Below are 16,682 nucleotides of genomic sequence, written 5' to 3'. Positions count from 1 at the left end.
CTGTGAAGTGACTCCCCTGCAGGTGGGGAACTGGGAGCTCGAACCAGGATCCCTACGCCAGTTCCCACGCTTTGCACCATGTGCGCTTAACCCGCTGCACTACCGCCCGACCCCCTAGGGACCTGCTTTTTAATGATGAAAATATTGTGGCGCTCAGGTAAGAAAACTAGAGAGCCGTGTTCCCCAAAAATATTTATTAACCAGGAATTTTCACCATATTATAAGTGGGAAAAACATCTCAGAGCAATTTGTATAGTGCAATATGGTCTCAGTTTTGTAAAAGTACCTACATATCATAATAAACGTCTATGTGTCTATTCTAAGAAAACTGCCTAGAAATAAATTCACCAATATTAGTAGTTTGCTTATTTGAAACACAGGATTATGATAATCTGAACTCTTTTCCAAAGCTGCCTTATTTTTATAGTAAATAAGTAAAAAAAAAAAAAAAAAAAAAAGAACTTTATTTTTTTTTAAGCTGGTTGTATATGGCCTCTCATAGATAAGAAAACCCAATATAATTCCCTTTTCAAATGGCAGAAAGTGGTGGCTGATGGGTCCCAACTAGCCCAGAGGGGCCCTGCATCTCTTGGAAGTACTACATGAAGGCTCACCGCCTCACCACCCTCAGAACCAAGCTCTTAACTTGCCTTTGACTTTTAAAGCAGGTGAGAATTCAAGCTACCCGCAGAGTTGCAGCGTGTAGATTTTAATTGTTTTTCTTTTTTTTTTAAATTTATTTATTTATTATTGGATAGAGACAGAGAGAAATTGAGAGGAGAGGGAAAGGGACAGAGAGACACCTGCAGCCCTGCTTCACCACTCATGAAGCTTTCCCCCTGCAGGTGGGGACCAGGGGTTTGAACCTGGGTCCTTGTGCACTGTAATGTGTGCGCTTAACCAGGTGCGCCATCTCCTGGCCCCCTGCAGCGTGTAGATTTTTAAAGGGAAAGGCAAGGCTCTGAAATTAAATAGACTATAACCCAGAGAGTCCATTTTCTCAGAGGAGCTTCAGTGGAAAAGCTCAGACCAGGCTCCAGATTAATACCAGTGGGAACAAACTGTTAAGCACTTAGTTACCAAGCTTTCTAAATGTGAACATATCTAATCTTTTATAGTAAGTCCTATTGAATAGGAAAGGACCAATGCCCTGTTATTTGAAGAATAATAATCAAGATTCAAACCCATTTGGCTCTGAAAAACTGTATTCTTATTATACTGCTTCTTATAAAACAGTAAATACTAGCATTCTGATAACTTCCTCTTAGTTTAGGGTGGCACCAAAGTTACTGAGACTGTTTGGCACCTTGTTTTTTTTTCTCCCCATGTGTCTTCCCTTCCTGTCAACTGTCATCAATTTCTCCTTACTGTCAGTGGGTCTGAACTGACCACTTTTATTTATCTTTCTATTCTGGTGCAGGCCACATCCTGAATAAGAGAAAAGGAAATGGTGACATCTTTGCTGTATACCTGCCAGCCTGGGCATTGCTGCAGCAGCCCTGCTCAGCTCAGCAGAGAGATAATTCATGAAGACAATACACCAGTTTTGTATCCATTCAGTTGGCTCTCTGTTCAGGGCTTGTTTACTTGGTAACTGGATGGCTTGAGCTTTTCAAAGAGACAGCTAGGCAAATAGGTGATGATGCCTATTTTCCTCCTGTAAGAGGACCACAACTCCTGTTGATTCCTGCTGTGCAGTGTGGTGGAGAGGGATACTTCATTTCTACAAACTTTCAGGTTATATGAGAGTCCTAGTGCACCTTTAACTGTTTAAAAGAATAGGCAGATGGCCTGACTGAAGGCAGCTGCAAATTAGGTCTCTTAACATCTAGGCCAGGGGGTTGGGCAGTGGTGCACCTGGTTGAGTGCACCCATTTACACGCTCTAGGTTCTAGCAGTCCCCTCCTGTAGGGAAAAGCTCCGCAAGCAGTGAGGCAGTGCTGCATGTGTGTCTCTCTCTCTACCTCCCCTCTCAGTATCTGTCCTGTCACATAAAATGATAATAAAATTTTTAAAAAAGCAAACAAGGGCCCAGGTGGCGGTGCACCTGGCTGAGCATGGTGCCATGCTCAAGGACACACACCCCTAGGCTCAAGGACACACACAGTCTGGGCCCATCCTCTGCATATATGAGGTGGGTCTCCACCTTTGCACCTGTTCTTTGGGTTCCCCAACCCCCAGGTCCAGGTGAAGGGCTGCCAAAGGAGCTGCTTGCTATCTGCAGCATGATCTTCGCCTCTGCCCTGCCCTCCAGAGCCCTCAGGGCTGCAGAGTAGTCTCTAGAGGTGCTCATCCCTGTGCCCCAGTGCTCTGCCTCAGCCTGCGGGTAGGGGTGGGCCCAGGATCTGCTTTTAATGACTCGGTATTTCAGGATACGGGCAGCTGGACTCTGTCTGCTCCAGAAGGTAAATTATAGGCTTAGCAAGTCAGAAATCAAATAAACACTCCAGTTGCCAGCAGCTCCAAAGAGAACAGTGGTTTCCTGGAACCTTCCCATCCAGCTTAGCTTAATTGCTGCCTGTCACTCCCTCCCTCACAGACCCCAAGATACAGGATGGGGTACATCACAGAGTGATGCAGACTTTGGTGTCCAACCTGTTTTTGACAACTTCTGGATACAAAGCAGAACCCCTCCCCCATCCTCAACCTGGCCACAGGTGGCCCAATGTGCAAAGTGCTAGGGGCATAATGGATGAAGGTTCAAGTGGCAGGAGATGGCAGGCAGTTTTCACTTCACATAACTAAGCAGTGGCTGCCTTGAGTTAGTTCTGTGCTGATCATTTTGAAATTCTATCCAGATTTGAAAAGGGGGGGGGGAATCAACATTGATTATAGAAGTCTGTCATGCAGAAGAGAAAGGGGAAATACTCCATCTGTGCTCGGCACTGTCATGCTGTGCCACTCAGCTCAATTGGAAGGCTCATGTGTGTGACCCAGGTTCAAGTTCCTGTTCCACCACATGGGAGTTCTATGGTGCAGAAGGAAGCTTTAGTGCTGTCATCTCTCTCCCTCTCTCCCTCCCTCTCCCTCTCGAGACCCCCCTGTCACTGAAGTAGTTGACCTGGAGCAGTCAAGCCCCTGCAACCAAAAACAAAAAAGATTTAACTTTTCCTCAGTGCCTAGCACCTGGTGACAGATAATTAAGTCAGTGAAGCCCCCCATCATTTTTTTGTTTGTTTGTTTTGTTTCTCCAAAGGCCCCAAATGTACACATACTGTCTTCTTCAGACAGGAAGCAGATCAAGGCAGGAAGACAGGAAGGAAAATGCAGTTGGCCTCAGTCCTAAATCATGTTCATTCAGCTCTTGATTTAATACACATACCTAATATGGCCAGCAGCTGGTGATTCAGATCCATGACAGTCAAGTGCAAGGCCATGCTCCTTTAACTAACTGCCAGCAGAAACCCAGTTTTGCACCTAGGTAAACAGGTAACCGGGATGGACTAGGTCCTGTGCTGGGAGATCTGTAATGGAGAGTGAGGAACTCCAGTAACCAATCTTGGGTTCCAGGTGGTTCACAGGCCATCCCATATCTGCACACAACCTGAGCCAGCAATGGGCTTGTGTGGACAGGTGCTCAGACAGGACTGTTGTGCTATTCCCCAAAAGCTGGTCAGTACCTTTTAGAAGGAGACGGAATAGATCTTACTTGGTAACTCAACACCAGGAATAATGGATATAAGTCTGTCAGAAACCTCAAGCAGGGGAGGTTGTAGAGAGGCCTGGAGATGATTGGTTGCTAGCCGGAAGACCAGGCCGGGCCCCCTGATGATCTGACAGCACTGGAAGCCCATCTCTGGAAAGCAGCCTGGTGCTGTGGGAGGCGCTGCAGCGGGCTAGAGGCCTCAGTGGCAGCCGCAGGCCTTGACCACCATGTTGCGGTGTTTGCGCAGGATGACGTTGTTGCTGCTGTCGTAGTAGAGCACAGAAGTGGCGCTCAGCTTGGTGGGGGCACAGCACGCCTTGGGGACGGCGTCTGGCTTCATCAGATGCACCTGGGCAGCAGGGAGGGGCGGCAGGCAGAGGCATGAGCACAAGGCCTTCTCCCAGCACATCCCTCCCTCGTCAAAGGTGGGAGTCAAAGCCCAGAGGAGCCCAACAGGACGCCCCGGCAGCCCCGGTCCTGGTGCAAAGCAGTGAACGCACACACTCGCCTCACGTGCCTCTGCAGCCCAGGAGTTTAAGTGTCTGTGTCTGTAGCACACAGTGCAGGAATGCACATCTAAGAAGGTGCCGAGCATCTGGCCTGGAGCAGCCATGACTAAGTCTGGGTCCTGCCACAGGCCTGTAAATGTCCTGTGTGCAGGTGTGGTGCCCAGCACCTCGAGTAAATGAGTGTGTGTGTGTACACAAACCAGTCAATGTGAATCAGAAGCCTGTGTGCACAGCAGGGCCTCTCGGGGCTCAGTTGCTCCTGGGGGGACTGTCACTCCACATGTTCGCAGGAAAGAGCTGGGAGACCCGGGGGTGCTCCCGCTAACCACCCTCCTGAGGAGCCCCCCTCGGCACCCCCTCCCAGGGTCAGGCAGGTGCAGTACTGACCAGGGACTGCAGGATGGCGTGGTTGGTGGCGTTCATGCAGGAGCCCAGCGGGAAGGAGCACTCCCCCTCACAGTAGTAGGCCGAGTAGCCCTGGGGGGCGATGACCCAGTCCTGGGGGGGAATGGAGGAGGTGAGTCCCACCTGCATGCCCCCTGCTATCCCCTCAGTCCAGCCATCACAGCATCACAGGCCACCCCTGCTCACTCCCCTCAGGGGCCCTAGATTCAGCCTGGGGCCCCCAGGGGCAGAAGATCCCCAGAGGCCTGGCCACCTGGAGACCTCAGCAGACAGGGCTGGGTCACGTGCTGTCCCCTTTCCCCCACCAGTGCTCAGTGTGGCCTTCACACCTGCCCTCAGCGCTCTTGGCCTGTGACTGCAACCAGGTCACTGCCCGCCCTGCCCTGATAGCTGAGGACTCGGCATCCCCATTCTCATGTGTTTGTTGTTTTTTACACTATTTTTTCATTATAAAATAACATATGCCCTTAAAAAAAAACTTGGAGAAGAGATGACAGAAATCAGAAAATAAAGCCCCCACCCCTAATTCTCCCTCCTCCTGGAGATCCACATAGAAACTTGAGGTAGGTTATTTACAAAAGGAAGAGGAGCATGTGGGAGGTGGCTCAATGGTGGAGCCCAGGACTGGCGTGTGTGAGGTCTTGAGCTCCGTCCCTGCCCTGCATGTGGCAACACAATGCTCTCCGTCTCATCTCTGTCTCTCTGTCTCTCTCTCTCGTTGAATAAGTGAGTGGAAACACCTTTAAAAGAAAAAGGAGGCAAGGAGGAGGAGGAGGGTGTGGGCTCACCAGCCAGCCAAGGTCCCGGAAGCTGACGTAGAGCTCATGCCGACGGCACACCTGCTGGCCCTCGGTGCCCTGGACAGCAGCTGCAGGGAAAGGGGCAGGGTCTTTCCTGGGGCCTCCCGGGGCAGGGAGCACCTGCTGGGCACCCTTGTGGAGCAAATGAAGGAGGGGGCTCTGCTGGGCCAGGACCAGCTTGAGTCACCCTCACTGTGCCCAGCCTACTCTGACTTTCAGCCTCTGGCCTCCTGGGCACAGTGAGCAGCCCAGGGACCCCAACTGTGCAGAGGCTCCACCTCCTCCCCTCTGGAGACCCTCTGCCCTCACTGCCCACCCCCACCATGCCCCAGGGGCTCCTGGTGAAGGAAAGTATGGCCTGTGGTGGTGAGGCAGGCCCAGCCCGGGGTGGAGGATGGGGGGGTCTCTGCCTAAACTGTGGTTCCCCCAGGCCCTTGGGCAGAGCCAAGGTGCCAGGACTGTGCGGCCTGGAGGAAGGGGCACCTGGTTCTGAGGAGATTCTGGGAAAGGTTCAGGAGCCAGGGGAGGGCAGAGGAGGGGCTTCTGAGTGGCAGGGAGAGTAGGTGCAGGTGCTCAGAGGTGCAGGGTGCAGTGACTGGCCCTTGGGGGTTAGGGGGGGTGGGCTGAAGGGTGAAGTCCCTGAGTCCCTGAGGGCTCTGTCCTCACCCCCAAGTCTCCCCTAGAAGCCTGAGCCTCAGCCCCCCGCCCCAACCTCACCAAAGATTCCTGGGAGCTTGTTCTGCTGCGGCAGCTCGTTGGTTTTTTTCTGGAGCCTCCTCTTCAGGGGCCTCACGGCCCGGGGGGCTCGGGCAGGGCTGGGGCTGGCCCTGAAAAAGGTGACCATGAAAGGCTGTTTGGAGCGCGGTGCCCGCTGCCCCAGCAGACCAGCCAGGCCAGGATCCACGCTGCGCCCTGAGACAGAGAGGAGAGAGGGCGTCACTCGGGTGCTGGCTCTGCCCGGGGACATAGCAGGGTCCTCTGCCAGGTGGACATGAGGGCACCCTAATCTAGGGTGAGACAATAGAAGTATGATTTTTCAGTGCCACCTTGACATGTTTCACTTTGGACTATGTCCAGAGACACCAGGCCTGGGATGTCAGCCTTCCAGCTCCAATACTCAGGTGAGACCCTACCTAGCTCATAGGACTCCTTAGTTCCACTGTGGGTGGTGCACTTGCTAACGAAGTTATAGAACCTAGATATAGACCAGGGCCATGAGATAGGGCACATGTGCACATGTGTCCATAAGTTAGGGAAAATATATACTAAAATATATATTAAAGTAAAAGTGTGCAATGGCCTACAGTGACTCAATAAGTGCAGCAAGCAAGTAGAAAGACCTAAAAAAGATACCATAAAGTACTTAATCAAATATTTTCTACATACACCTACATATCCTCACCTGCTTCCTATTTCACTTCCCTCAATCACTCTAACTCTAACCCTGTCAGATAAAATAAGGATTACAAAATCTGGATAAGGGCAAGAGACCAGCACACTTTAATGATAGCCCTTTTAGTCACTACCAGACCACCCCATCATCCAGGGCCCTAGTCAAGGAGTCCTGGGATTCCCACATGTGATGGGCCTAGACCTCTAACAGATCCCTCTCTACAGAATCACTGGTCATCTTCATCAGTAACAACATCATAAGCCCTCTTGTGGGCCTCTACAGCACATTGCCTTCAATGCAGAACAACAGTGGTAGAAACTACCCCACTCTCTGGTGGGAGGCTGGGTCAACATACTCTGCCACTCAAGGAAGACTGGTCCTGAAATGAGTGCAGCCTAGAATGCTCCTAGATATGACCATGGAAAACAACCTCAGACCAACAGGGATGCAGAGGTTACACAGGCTCCTGTGCTAAATACGAAAAGACATGGGTCCTAGGTCAGATTGATGAGGTTTACAGTTAACAGTATTTATATACTTTTCCAATATTTGGGAGCTACTCTCTGCCCTGATCCTGCTTTCTAGTGCCTCTATTACCAACTCTGATACTACCTTCCCAGCGAATACTTTTAGCCCACCTGCATGTTATCTGTGGGGCCCAGGCAAAAGTTAATAAAGTCACGGGCCCCTTATAATATACCTAAAATAGGGCGGGGGTAGATAGCACAATGGTTATGCAAACAGACTCTTATGCCTGAGGCTCTGTCAGGTCCCAGATTCAATCCCCTGCACTGCCATAAGCCAAGAGCTGAGCAGTGCTCTGGTAAAAAAATAAATAAATAAAAATTTTAAAAAGTATTTAAAAAAAAAGAATAAATTTAAAAAAGGATTTCAAAAAAAAGAATAAGAAAAAGGATTAAAAAAAGAAAAGAATATACCTAAAATAGACTTCCTACCTTCATAAAGACCCCCAACATAAAGACCCCAATATCATCTACTGTACTTTTACCTTTAGGCTCTTGATTATTAAACAATTGGTTCTGCTGCATATCTTAATGCTTTTCAGCCACCTAGTTGCAGATCCTACCATGACGCCAACCTGACTTCCCTGGGCAGATGACCTCACCAATGAGTCCTGGAACCCCATCTCCCCAGAGCCCTACCCCAGTAGAGAAAGAAAAAGGCTGAGGGTATGGATCAACCTGTCAACACCCATGTCTAGCAGAGAAGCAATAACAGAAGCCAGATCTCCCATCTTCTACATCCCATAAAAAAATCTTTGGTCCAGGAAGTCAGGCGGTAGCGCAGCAGGTTAAATGTAGGTGGCACAAAGCACAAGGACCGGCATGAGGATCCTGATCCTGGTTTGAGCCCCCGGGACTAAGTGGCAGTAGTCACTTCACAAGCGGTGAAGCAGGTCTGCAGGTGGCTATCTTTCTCTCCCCCTCTCTGTCTTCCCCTCCTTTCACCATTTATCACTGTCCTATCCAACAACAACAACATAATAACTACAATAATAAAACAACAAGGGCAACAAAAGGGAATAAATAAATATATTTTTTAATGTTTTTAAAAAATCTTTGGTCCTTGCTTCCAAAGAGGCAAAGACTAGGGACTGGAGGGGAGGGTATATGGAACTCTGGTGGTGGGAATTGTACGGAATTGTACCCTTATCCCACAGTCTTGTCGATCATTATTAAATCACTAATAAAATTTTTAAAAAATAGGATTCTTTTTTAATTTAATTTTTTATTTATAAAAAGGAAACACTGACTAAACCATAGGATAAGAGGGGTACAACTTCACACAATTCCCACCACCAGAACTCTGTATCCCATCCCCTGCCCTGATAGCTTTCCTATTCTTTAACCCTCTGGGAGTATGGACCCAAGGTCATTGTGGGATGCAAAAGGTGGAAGGTCTGGCTTCTGTAATTGCTTCCCCGCTGAACATGGGTGTTAACAGGTCGATCCATACTCCCAGCCTGTCTTTCTCTTTCCCTAGTGGAGAAGGGCTCTGGGGAAACAGAGCTCCAGGACACATTGGTGGGGTTGTCTATCCAGGGAGGTCTGGTTGGCATCACGCAAGCAGCATCTGGAACCTTGGCAGAAGATGTTATGGAAAACATCTTAACTTTGAAAACTTGACTTCACCAATGAAACAGTCTTTCGTACCACTTTATATTTCAAATAATTTCTTGAATTTAAATTGTCAAAGCAATATACTAATAACTAAAGAAAAAAATTAAGGGACATCAGAATCACTCATCAGGTAAGATACCTGCTTTGCCATGTGCTAGACTGAGTGTGAGCCTGGTCCCCACCACACTGGGGGAAGGGGAAGCAGTGCCTGTCCCTTTCTCCCTCTGTCTCACTCTATATGAAAGGCGGCCTTGGAAATACAAAGCAGTGAAGAAAAAACCAAAACAAACAAACAAAAACCTTTTAGACAACAATATCACTCATGGGCTGGAGTATCTCAGAACACAGTCCTTCTATGTGTGAAGCCCTAGATTAAAGTCCTGGCACCACATAGGCAGCACTGAAGGAGCAATATGGATAGTGGAGCTGGGCTATGGTGTCTCTCCTCTCCCTGCTTTCTCTTCCCACTTGATCTCACTCTCCTTTCTCTATAAGTCCTAAAGAGATAAAAGAAAGTGTTGTTCATTGGGGCTGCCCAGCATGTACAAGACCCTGGGTTCATTCCTAGCACTGGATAAAAAAAGAAAGTGTCACTCAGCGGCCTCTACTGCACTCTAACAAATAATTTTTTTTGTTTTTGTTTTTAGACATGCATCCCCCACATTGCCAATGGAGCACACTGGATTTACTTTTTTATTTTAAAGGGTAGATTACCACATGCAGTGCCTCATTTGGATGTCTGAAGTCTTGGAACTACCCTCCATTCTGCTACAAATGGACCTTGAGAGCTTGTCTGGAGGTCCTAGCAGGGGAACACAGCTACCAGTATACCCTCAATTGAAGACCATTCTGTCTGTCTTCGGGGAAATGTCGTTCTCTTTGACCGAGCCTACAGCTTAGGGAGGGACGCACATGGAGCAGTGTGGGAGGAAGGGGCACCCGCCTAGCCAGCCTGCCAGCCAGATCAGCAGGATCAACATTGGCGATCAATGGGGTGACAAGATATCAGAGCCAGATCACCCTCACATCTGAGCATACTGGATTTTAGAACCCTCAGGAGGGACAAGGACAGGACATAAGGAATCCACACTGAGACAGAGATTGGAGAAATTTAGTCAGGAACAGGGAGAGGAGATTTGGGGCTATGGCTGCTATGGAGCCTGTCTGAAGCAACCCTTCCCATCTCATCCCTGGAGGCCTACACACCAATTCCCATGCAGACTCTGGAATCACTCAAGTGTTCTCCTCAGAGGGTCAATTACCAGAAGATGAGAGTAGCCAAGAGAAGGAAGCCAAGACCCTTCTAACAAATAATTTTCTTTTTTTTTCTGAGATGTTTTAACAATTTAAATCCTGCACAATTGTGAGGATAACAGCAGACATTGTATTTTCCCCAACTTTTCCCCACATAAATATTTCCACCATTGTTAAAACAATTCCCAACTGTAACTATTCTAAATGGCAGCCACATGTCAAATAACAAAGTTCTGGTCGGTATATGTGATAGTGGTCCCAACAGGCTACACCACTCAGCCTGGGTGTGTGATACACTCCATCGTGTAGGTTTGTGTCGTTGAACTCTAGGATGTCCACACAATGGTAATACCTACCAATGCATTTTTCAGAAGACGTCCCTGTCGTTAAATGACATCTGTTAAATGGCTGAAGAGATATGCTGTAATTGACTTAGATACTGCTTAACTCTAGATGTTTTATAACTTGTTTACTTAAAGATTTGTATTGGCACATTTTGCACAAGATATGCCTTTTTTATGTTTTCTAAGTTTCTATAGATCCTTATCCAATAGAACCTTTCTTTTCCTATGGGATTTATTTATATTATAGAGAGCACCATGAGTACTAAGTCATTTTAGGATTTTTTTTTTTTGTCTCCAGGTTTATTGCTGGGGCTCAGTGCCTGCACCACAAATCCACTGCTCCTGGAGGCCATTTTTTCCCCTTTTGTTGCCCTTATTATTTTTTTAATCATTGTTGTGGTTATTATTATTGTTGTTACTGATGTCATTGTTGCTGGATAGGACAGAGAAAAGAGGGGAAGACAGAGAGGGGGAGAGATAGACACCTGCAGACCTGCTTCACTGCCTGTGACGCGACCCCCTGCAGGTGGGGAGCCGGGGGCTCAATCTGGGATCCTTACATTGGTCCTTGCGCTTTGCACCATGTGTGCTTAACCCGCTGCGCTACTGCCCGACCCCCATTTTATGATTCTTGAGAGAGAATGCTAGGGCTGGGTGGTGTTGCACCTGTTAGAGCACACACATTATAGTGCACAAAGACACTATAGAAAGATAAAGATCAGTGTTCAAGCCCCTGATCCCCATCTGCAGGAGGAAGCTTCATGAATAGTGAAACAGTACTGCAGATATCACTCTCCCTCCCTCTTCACCTCCCCTTTCCCTCTCAATTTCTGTCTCTAAAATAAATATGTAAATTAAAAAATAATAAAAAAGTGCTATTTTTATCTCCATGTACATGTCACCTCAATACCATAAACACTGACACATATGCACACATGTGCAGAGGTAGCATGTATACATATAAACACACAAATGTGCTCTTGCATACAGTGCACGTATGTGTATATAAACATAGATATTGTTACACAGCAGGTTAAGGGCATGGCCGGCCCCACCCACAGCCCTGCTCAAAGGTCAGCCCTCAGGCCTCTGTGCTTTCGACCTGTGTCTGGGAGCCAGAGTTGACAGAACAACTACCAATCCACAGACTAACCTTCGTCCTCTGAAATCACCTGTCAGAAACACCTGCTCATCCCTTTAGAGGCTCCACTAAGGAGCACCCTGCTGGGAAAGACAGGCAGCTAAGGGATCTGAGGGGCAGGAGGCCCAGAGAGAAGCCACTTGGCAGAGTTTGGGTCATAAGGAAGCAGCAGAGCCAGGAGATGCAGCGATCCCACTGGGCAGAGGGGAGGGCCCTGCACACAGGAGAAGGAAGCAATAGAGGGGTGTGGGCAACTCAAAAGTGGAGCTCCACAGCCTGGCTGGCACATGGGCAGCCTTGGCCAAGCAGCCCTCCAGGCCTGTGTGCTGCCACATCCTGTGAGTACCTAGGGAGTCTTGTCACCAAGGGGGAGGTGTGAGCACCCACCACCCAAGGCTGTGCTCACTGTTTTCTTTTGTGACACTGTCTGCCTAGGGACTGTATTGGGTCCCCAGGCACAGATATCACATCAGTGAGGCAACAGATCCTGGAGAAGTTCCCTGAGCCAGGAGGCTTGTGCTGGGTGCCAGGAACCTGGGGGAGTCTCTCTGAGGCCAGGTGAGTCTGAGCAAGTACCACTGGAAGTAGCTAATCCCAGATTCCCATTTCACAGAAGCAGAAATAGACGCCCAGTGAGAACAGCAAGTATTCAAGGTTCCAGACCAAACAGCCAGGCCATGCCTAGCCTTCCTCAGCACACTGTAGAGGTCAGGCTGAAGGTGTGGGTGGTGGGACCTGGTGAGTGAGCAACTGGTCTTCTGTCAGAGGTTCTAATCTGCCAGGCTTGGGAAAGGACTTTTTGACCTAGAACCAGAGCTCCTGCTTTGCACTAGCTCTGCTTTGTACAGGACTCCCCAATTCCAGCTGACTGCAGGGAAGTTCCAACCTGTCTGGGATATGTAGCCTGAGGTATTTAGCTCTGGCAAGGCCCTCCTAGAAGGTGGGAGCTTCAGGAACCTCAGGGCCACAGGACCCTTGCCTCTAGACCTGAGCTGGGGAGGGAGCTGGCAGATGTACTGTCCCCTTTGTAGTTGGTGGTGAGCAAGCCTCCAGATGTGATCACTCTGGCTTCCTCCTTATGCCTGGATAAAAGATGCTGCTTCCCTGAATAGATGGACCCACTAAGACCTCCAGCTTCACCCCAATTCTTTTTAATTTAACTCATTAGTGATTTAATATTGATTTATAAGGTAACAGGGATGTAAATCTACATTGTTCCTATCACCAGAGTTATATATCCCCATTCCCTCCATTGGAAGTACAGCAGTTTTCTTAAGGTTACAGATATGGCTTAACTATATTTCTATAGCTATCTGTCTATATTTGCCCATTTTTCCCCCCATGGCCCTATCTTTTCTTCTTTTCCAAGTCATACCTACACCTATTACTACTTCCAAATGTCCTTCCTTCTTTCCTCTTCTCTCTCTTGGTCTTGATGGAATTGGAGTTCAGAACCCTCTGGTCATCTTCCCCCTATCATACTGAGAGTATAACCAAAATTCTTTTTTGGGGTACAGAAGGTGGGAGGTCTGGCTTCTATAATTGCTTCTCCACTGGACCTGGGCATTGGCAGGTGGATCCATATCCCCAGCCTGTTTCTATCTTTCCCTAGTGGGGTAGAGCTCTGGAGAGGTGAGGTTCCAGGACACACTGGTGAGGTCATCTGCCCAGGGAACTCAGGATGGAGTCATGATACCATCTGCAACTTGGTGGCTGAGGCTGTGCTGCTTCTGTGGATGTCTCAGCTGTAGCTGGTGAGTTTCGTTAAGTTCGGTGGCTGTAGATATTTGTTGTTTTGGGGGAGATCAGTTTTGTTCCTTGTTACTCCATGGCCATGCCTCCTGGAAGTCTCCCTAATTCTTTTTTTTTTCCCCTTCAGGGTTATTGTTGGGCTTGGTGCCTGCACCATGAATCCACCACTCCGGAGGCCATTTTTCCCCCCTTTTGTTGCCCTTGTTGTTGTAGCCTCATTGTGGTTACTATTATTGCCATTGTTGATGTTGTTCGTTGTTGGATAGGACAGAGAGAAATGGAGAGAGGAAGGGAAGACAGAGAGGGGGAGAGAAAGATAGACACCTGCAGACCTGCTTCACTACTTGTGAAGTGACTCCCCTGCAGGTGGGGAGCCGGAGCCTCGAGCCAGAGGCTCAAACCGGGATCCTTAAGCCGGTCCTTGTGCTTTGCGCCACTGCTGGACCCCCTTCTTTTTTTATGTTTATATACGTACTTATTATATATCTCTTTTCTGGCCACTAGGGTATTTTGTCAATTTGTTTGAGAATGAGAGACAGAGAGAAGGCAGTACACCACAGTGCTGTCTCACTCCACATGATGGACGTTTCCTCTGTTTGCATAGTGCTCCCATGTGGTGACCAGGGACTCAAACCTGGCTCCTCAAGCAAGGTAAAGTGTGCACTCTACTGGGTGAGCCGTTTCCCAATCCTCTACATATTTATTTACTTAAAAAGAGAGAAAGAGAGAGAGAGAGGAGTTGGGTGGTAGCACAGCAGGTTAAGTGCATGTGGTGCGAAGCACAAGGACCGGAGTAAGGATCCCGGTTCGAGCCCCCGGCTCCCCACCTGCAGGGGAGTTGCTTCACAAGCGGTAAAACGGGTCTGCAGGTGTCTATCTTTCTCTCCCCCTCTCTGTCTTCCTTTCCTCTCTCCATTTCTCTGTCTTATCCAATAACAATGGCAACAACAATAATAACTACAACAACAATAAAAGCAACAAGGGCAACAAAAGGGAAAATAAATAAATATTAAAGGGGGGATGGGCGGTAGCGCAGCAGGTTAAGAGCAAGGACCAGCGTAAGGATCCCTGTTTGAGTCCTTGGCTCCCCACCTACAGGGGAGTCACTTCACGGGCAGTGAAACAGGTCTGCAGGTGTCTGTCTTTCTATCCCCCTTTCTGTCTTCCCCTCTCTTAATTTCTCTCTGTCCCATCCAACAATAACAACAACAAAGGCAGCAACAGGGGCAACAAAATGGGAAAAATAGCCTCCAGGAGCAGTGGATTCATAGTGCAGGCACTGAGCCCCAGTGATAACCCTGGTGGACAGAGAGAGAGAGAGAGAGAGAGAGAGAGAGAGAGAGGGAGGTGGAGAGAGAGAGAGAAAGAGATCACTCTATGGTATGCAGTTCCAGCACCTCACAATGAAAGGAATGTGCTCTACAATTAAGCCACCTTCCTGGCTGTCATTTCACTTCTGAGTCTGCCCTATCAGGATCCAGTTACTGCCATAGGGTCAAGATCACTCCCATTTCTCCACAAGGCCTCTTTTTCTGCCACCTAACCTTTCCTACATGACCTGTACTACCTCTTCCTGCCATTATAGATGTGAGCTACTGTCTCCTTGAAGGACAAAAAGGAAACCTGGGAATTCAGCTGTGGAGCAGGTCAGCCATTACCTCTTAGTGTACCTCTTCATTATGTAAGGACAAGGAATTAAATCATTTTCCTTCCTCCTAAGTCTCATTAACAACCCTCTAATTTGTCACTTTTTAGAAATCTCTGTCTGTTCTGTGTTGCTACTAGGAAATTTCTCCTGGCACCTAGGAAAGTCAGATTCCTCTTCCTGGGAGCCCCAAAACGTGCCCCAATGCTCACTGGATGAGTCTTTCAGGGTCATGATGACCACTTTTCCCCACACTCAACCCCAAGATGGCCCCTCAGTAAACATGGCTCTCCTCTCTCTCTCTCTCTCTCTCCCTCTCTCTCTCTCTCTCTCCTTCCTCATCTCCATCCCAGGACATGGTTTGTCCTTTGTGGTGAGGTATAGTGAGACTGCTTTGAAAGATCTTCTTATCCAGCTAGAATTTCCAGTTCCTACCAACAGATTGCCAGTTGTCTATCTGCACCGTGCAGGTTATATCAGGGAACTGTGTGCTCATGTCAGGTTCTGCTTAAACACCTCTCTCTCTCTCTCATTGTTTTTTATTTTTGTTTTTGAGACTATAGATTCAAGATGGAATATCTCACAGTCCCTTACAGATTAGGAAGGAGTATTAATAAGGAGAAGAAATGAAGGATCTAAGTGTCTATGGTTTAAGAGGAGACACTCTACCTAAGTTTACCAGGTAGGTTTTGAGAACTGTTATCGTAAGCCATAGCTTTTGGCAACACAGAGATGGGTTGCTTATTTATGAAGAAACATTTCCAGTGGGGCTATCCACACTAGCAGTCTCTTCCCCTTCAGTCTCTTCCATTACTGTCCCATCTGGATAGACTTCCTTTCTTCCTAGAGACATCTGCTCAGCTGTGATTATGAGGAGAAACCTGAGGAGAGGCTACAGGGAAGCAGAATTTGACAACATAATGAAAATCCTCAGAAGAAAAGTCAGATTAACCAAAGAAATAAATGTTTCCTTAATTCACCATATCTTCTGGTAACAAATTCACATTCATATCTGTGTTTTTCATAGTGTTAATATGTGCTCCTTAGGTGTACACATACAACATCATTTTATTCTTTATGTAAAGAATTAGAGAGATGGAGAGAGGATGGAGAGGGAAGAGGTAGTGATAGAGAGAAGGAAGAGAAACACCACAGCATTGCTTCCCTTTTGCATGGTGTTCCCATGTGGTGACTGGGGAGCTTGAATTCCTGCCCTCACATATGATAAAGTGTACATTCTAATGGGTGGGATATCTCGTGCATCCCCGCACACATCAATTGTTATCATTTCATGATTCATTTATGAAAGAGAGCACTTCAATGAAGGGATATGGGTTGATTTCAAGTTGCACAGAATTTGGTTTAAACATCACTCAATGAGCTCAGTGATTACAGTAGAGCTTCCTCAGTAATTTACAGAACATACATAATATCTATGCTTTCCTTTTATTTTTAAATCAAGTCATATCCCTCTTGAGGGAACAAAGTCTACCTAATGATAGAAAGTCTGGGTCTCCAAGAGAATCTGATCAGACTGTGTAATGTGCAAATGTGATTACCAACTTCCTTTGGATGGAATATAAGTTCACAATGAAAAACACATGCTCTGAGACTGTTTCCTGCCTGAGTTAGGCTGCCTGGGTTTGAGGTTT

General features: G+C 47.7%; 1 protein-coding gene across 2 annotated transcripts in view; it reads right to left on the bottom strand.

Annotated features, from left to right (window-relative positions):
• Window positions 1–415: 415 nt before the first annotated feature.
• LOC103117102 (bone morphogenetic protein 8A-like) overlaps window positions 416–16,682 on the bottom strand; it is a 32,990-nt gene continuing 16,723 nt past the window's right edge. Inside the window, exons 4-8 of one of the 2 annotated variants that reach the window (XR_009553867.1) lie at window positions 6,078–6,272; window positions 5,349–5,428; window positions 4,543–4,653; window positions 2,082–3,995; window positions 416–2,047 (exon numbers count right to left, since the gene is read on the bottom strand). Coding sequence is in view for 1 of the 2 variants with exons in the window: in XM_060206162.1 (XP_060062145.1) it covers window positions 3,846–3,995; window positions 4,543–4,653; window positions 5,349–5,428; window positions 6,078–6,272 (536 nt within the window). In the remaining variant the exon portion in view is untranslated. Of the gene's footprint in view, window positions 3,996–4,542; window positions 4,654–5,348; window positions 5,429–6,077; window positions 6,273–16,682 lie in introns of both variants that reach the window. The other variant, XM_060206162.1, reaches the window with a different exon arrangement.

The sequence above is a fragment of the Erinaceus europaeus genome, chromosome 13, assembly GCF_950295315.1.
Source record: "Erinaceus europaeus chromosome 13, mEriEur2.1, whole genome shotgun sequence".
Taxonomy (NCBI): domain Eukaryota; kingdom Metazoa; phylum Chordata; class Mammalia; order Eulipotyphla; family Erinaceidae; genus Erinaceus; species Erinaceus europaeus.
This window is presented reverse-complemented; position numbering and strand designations above follow the sequence as displayed.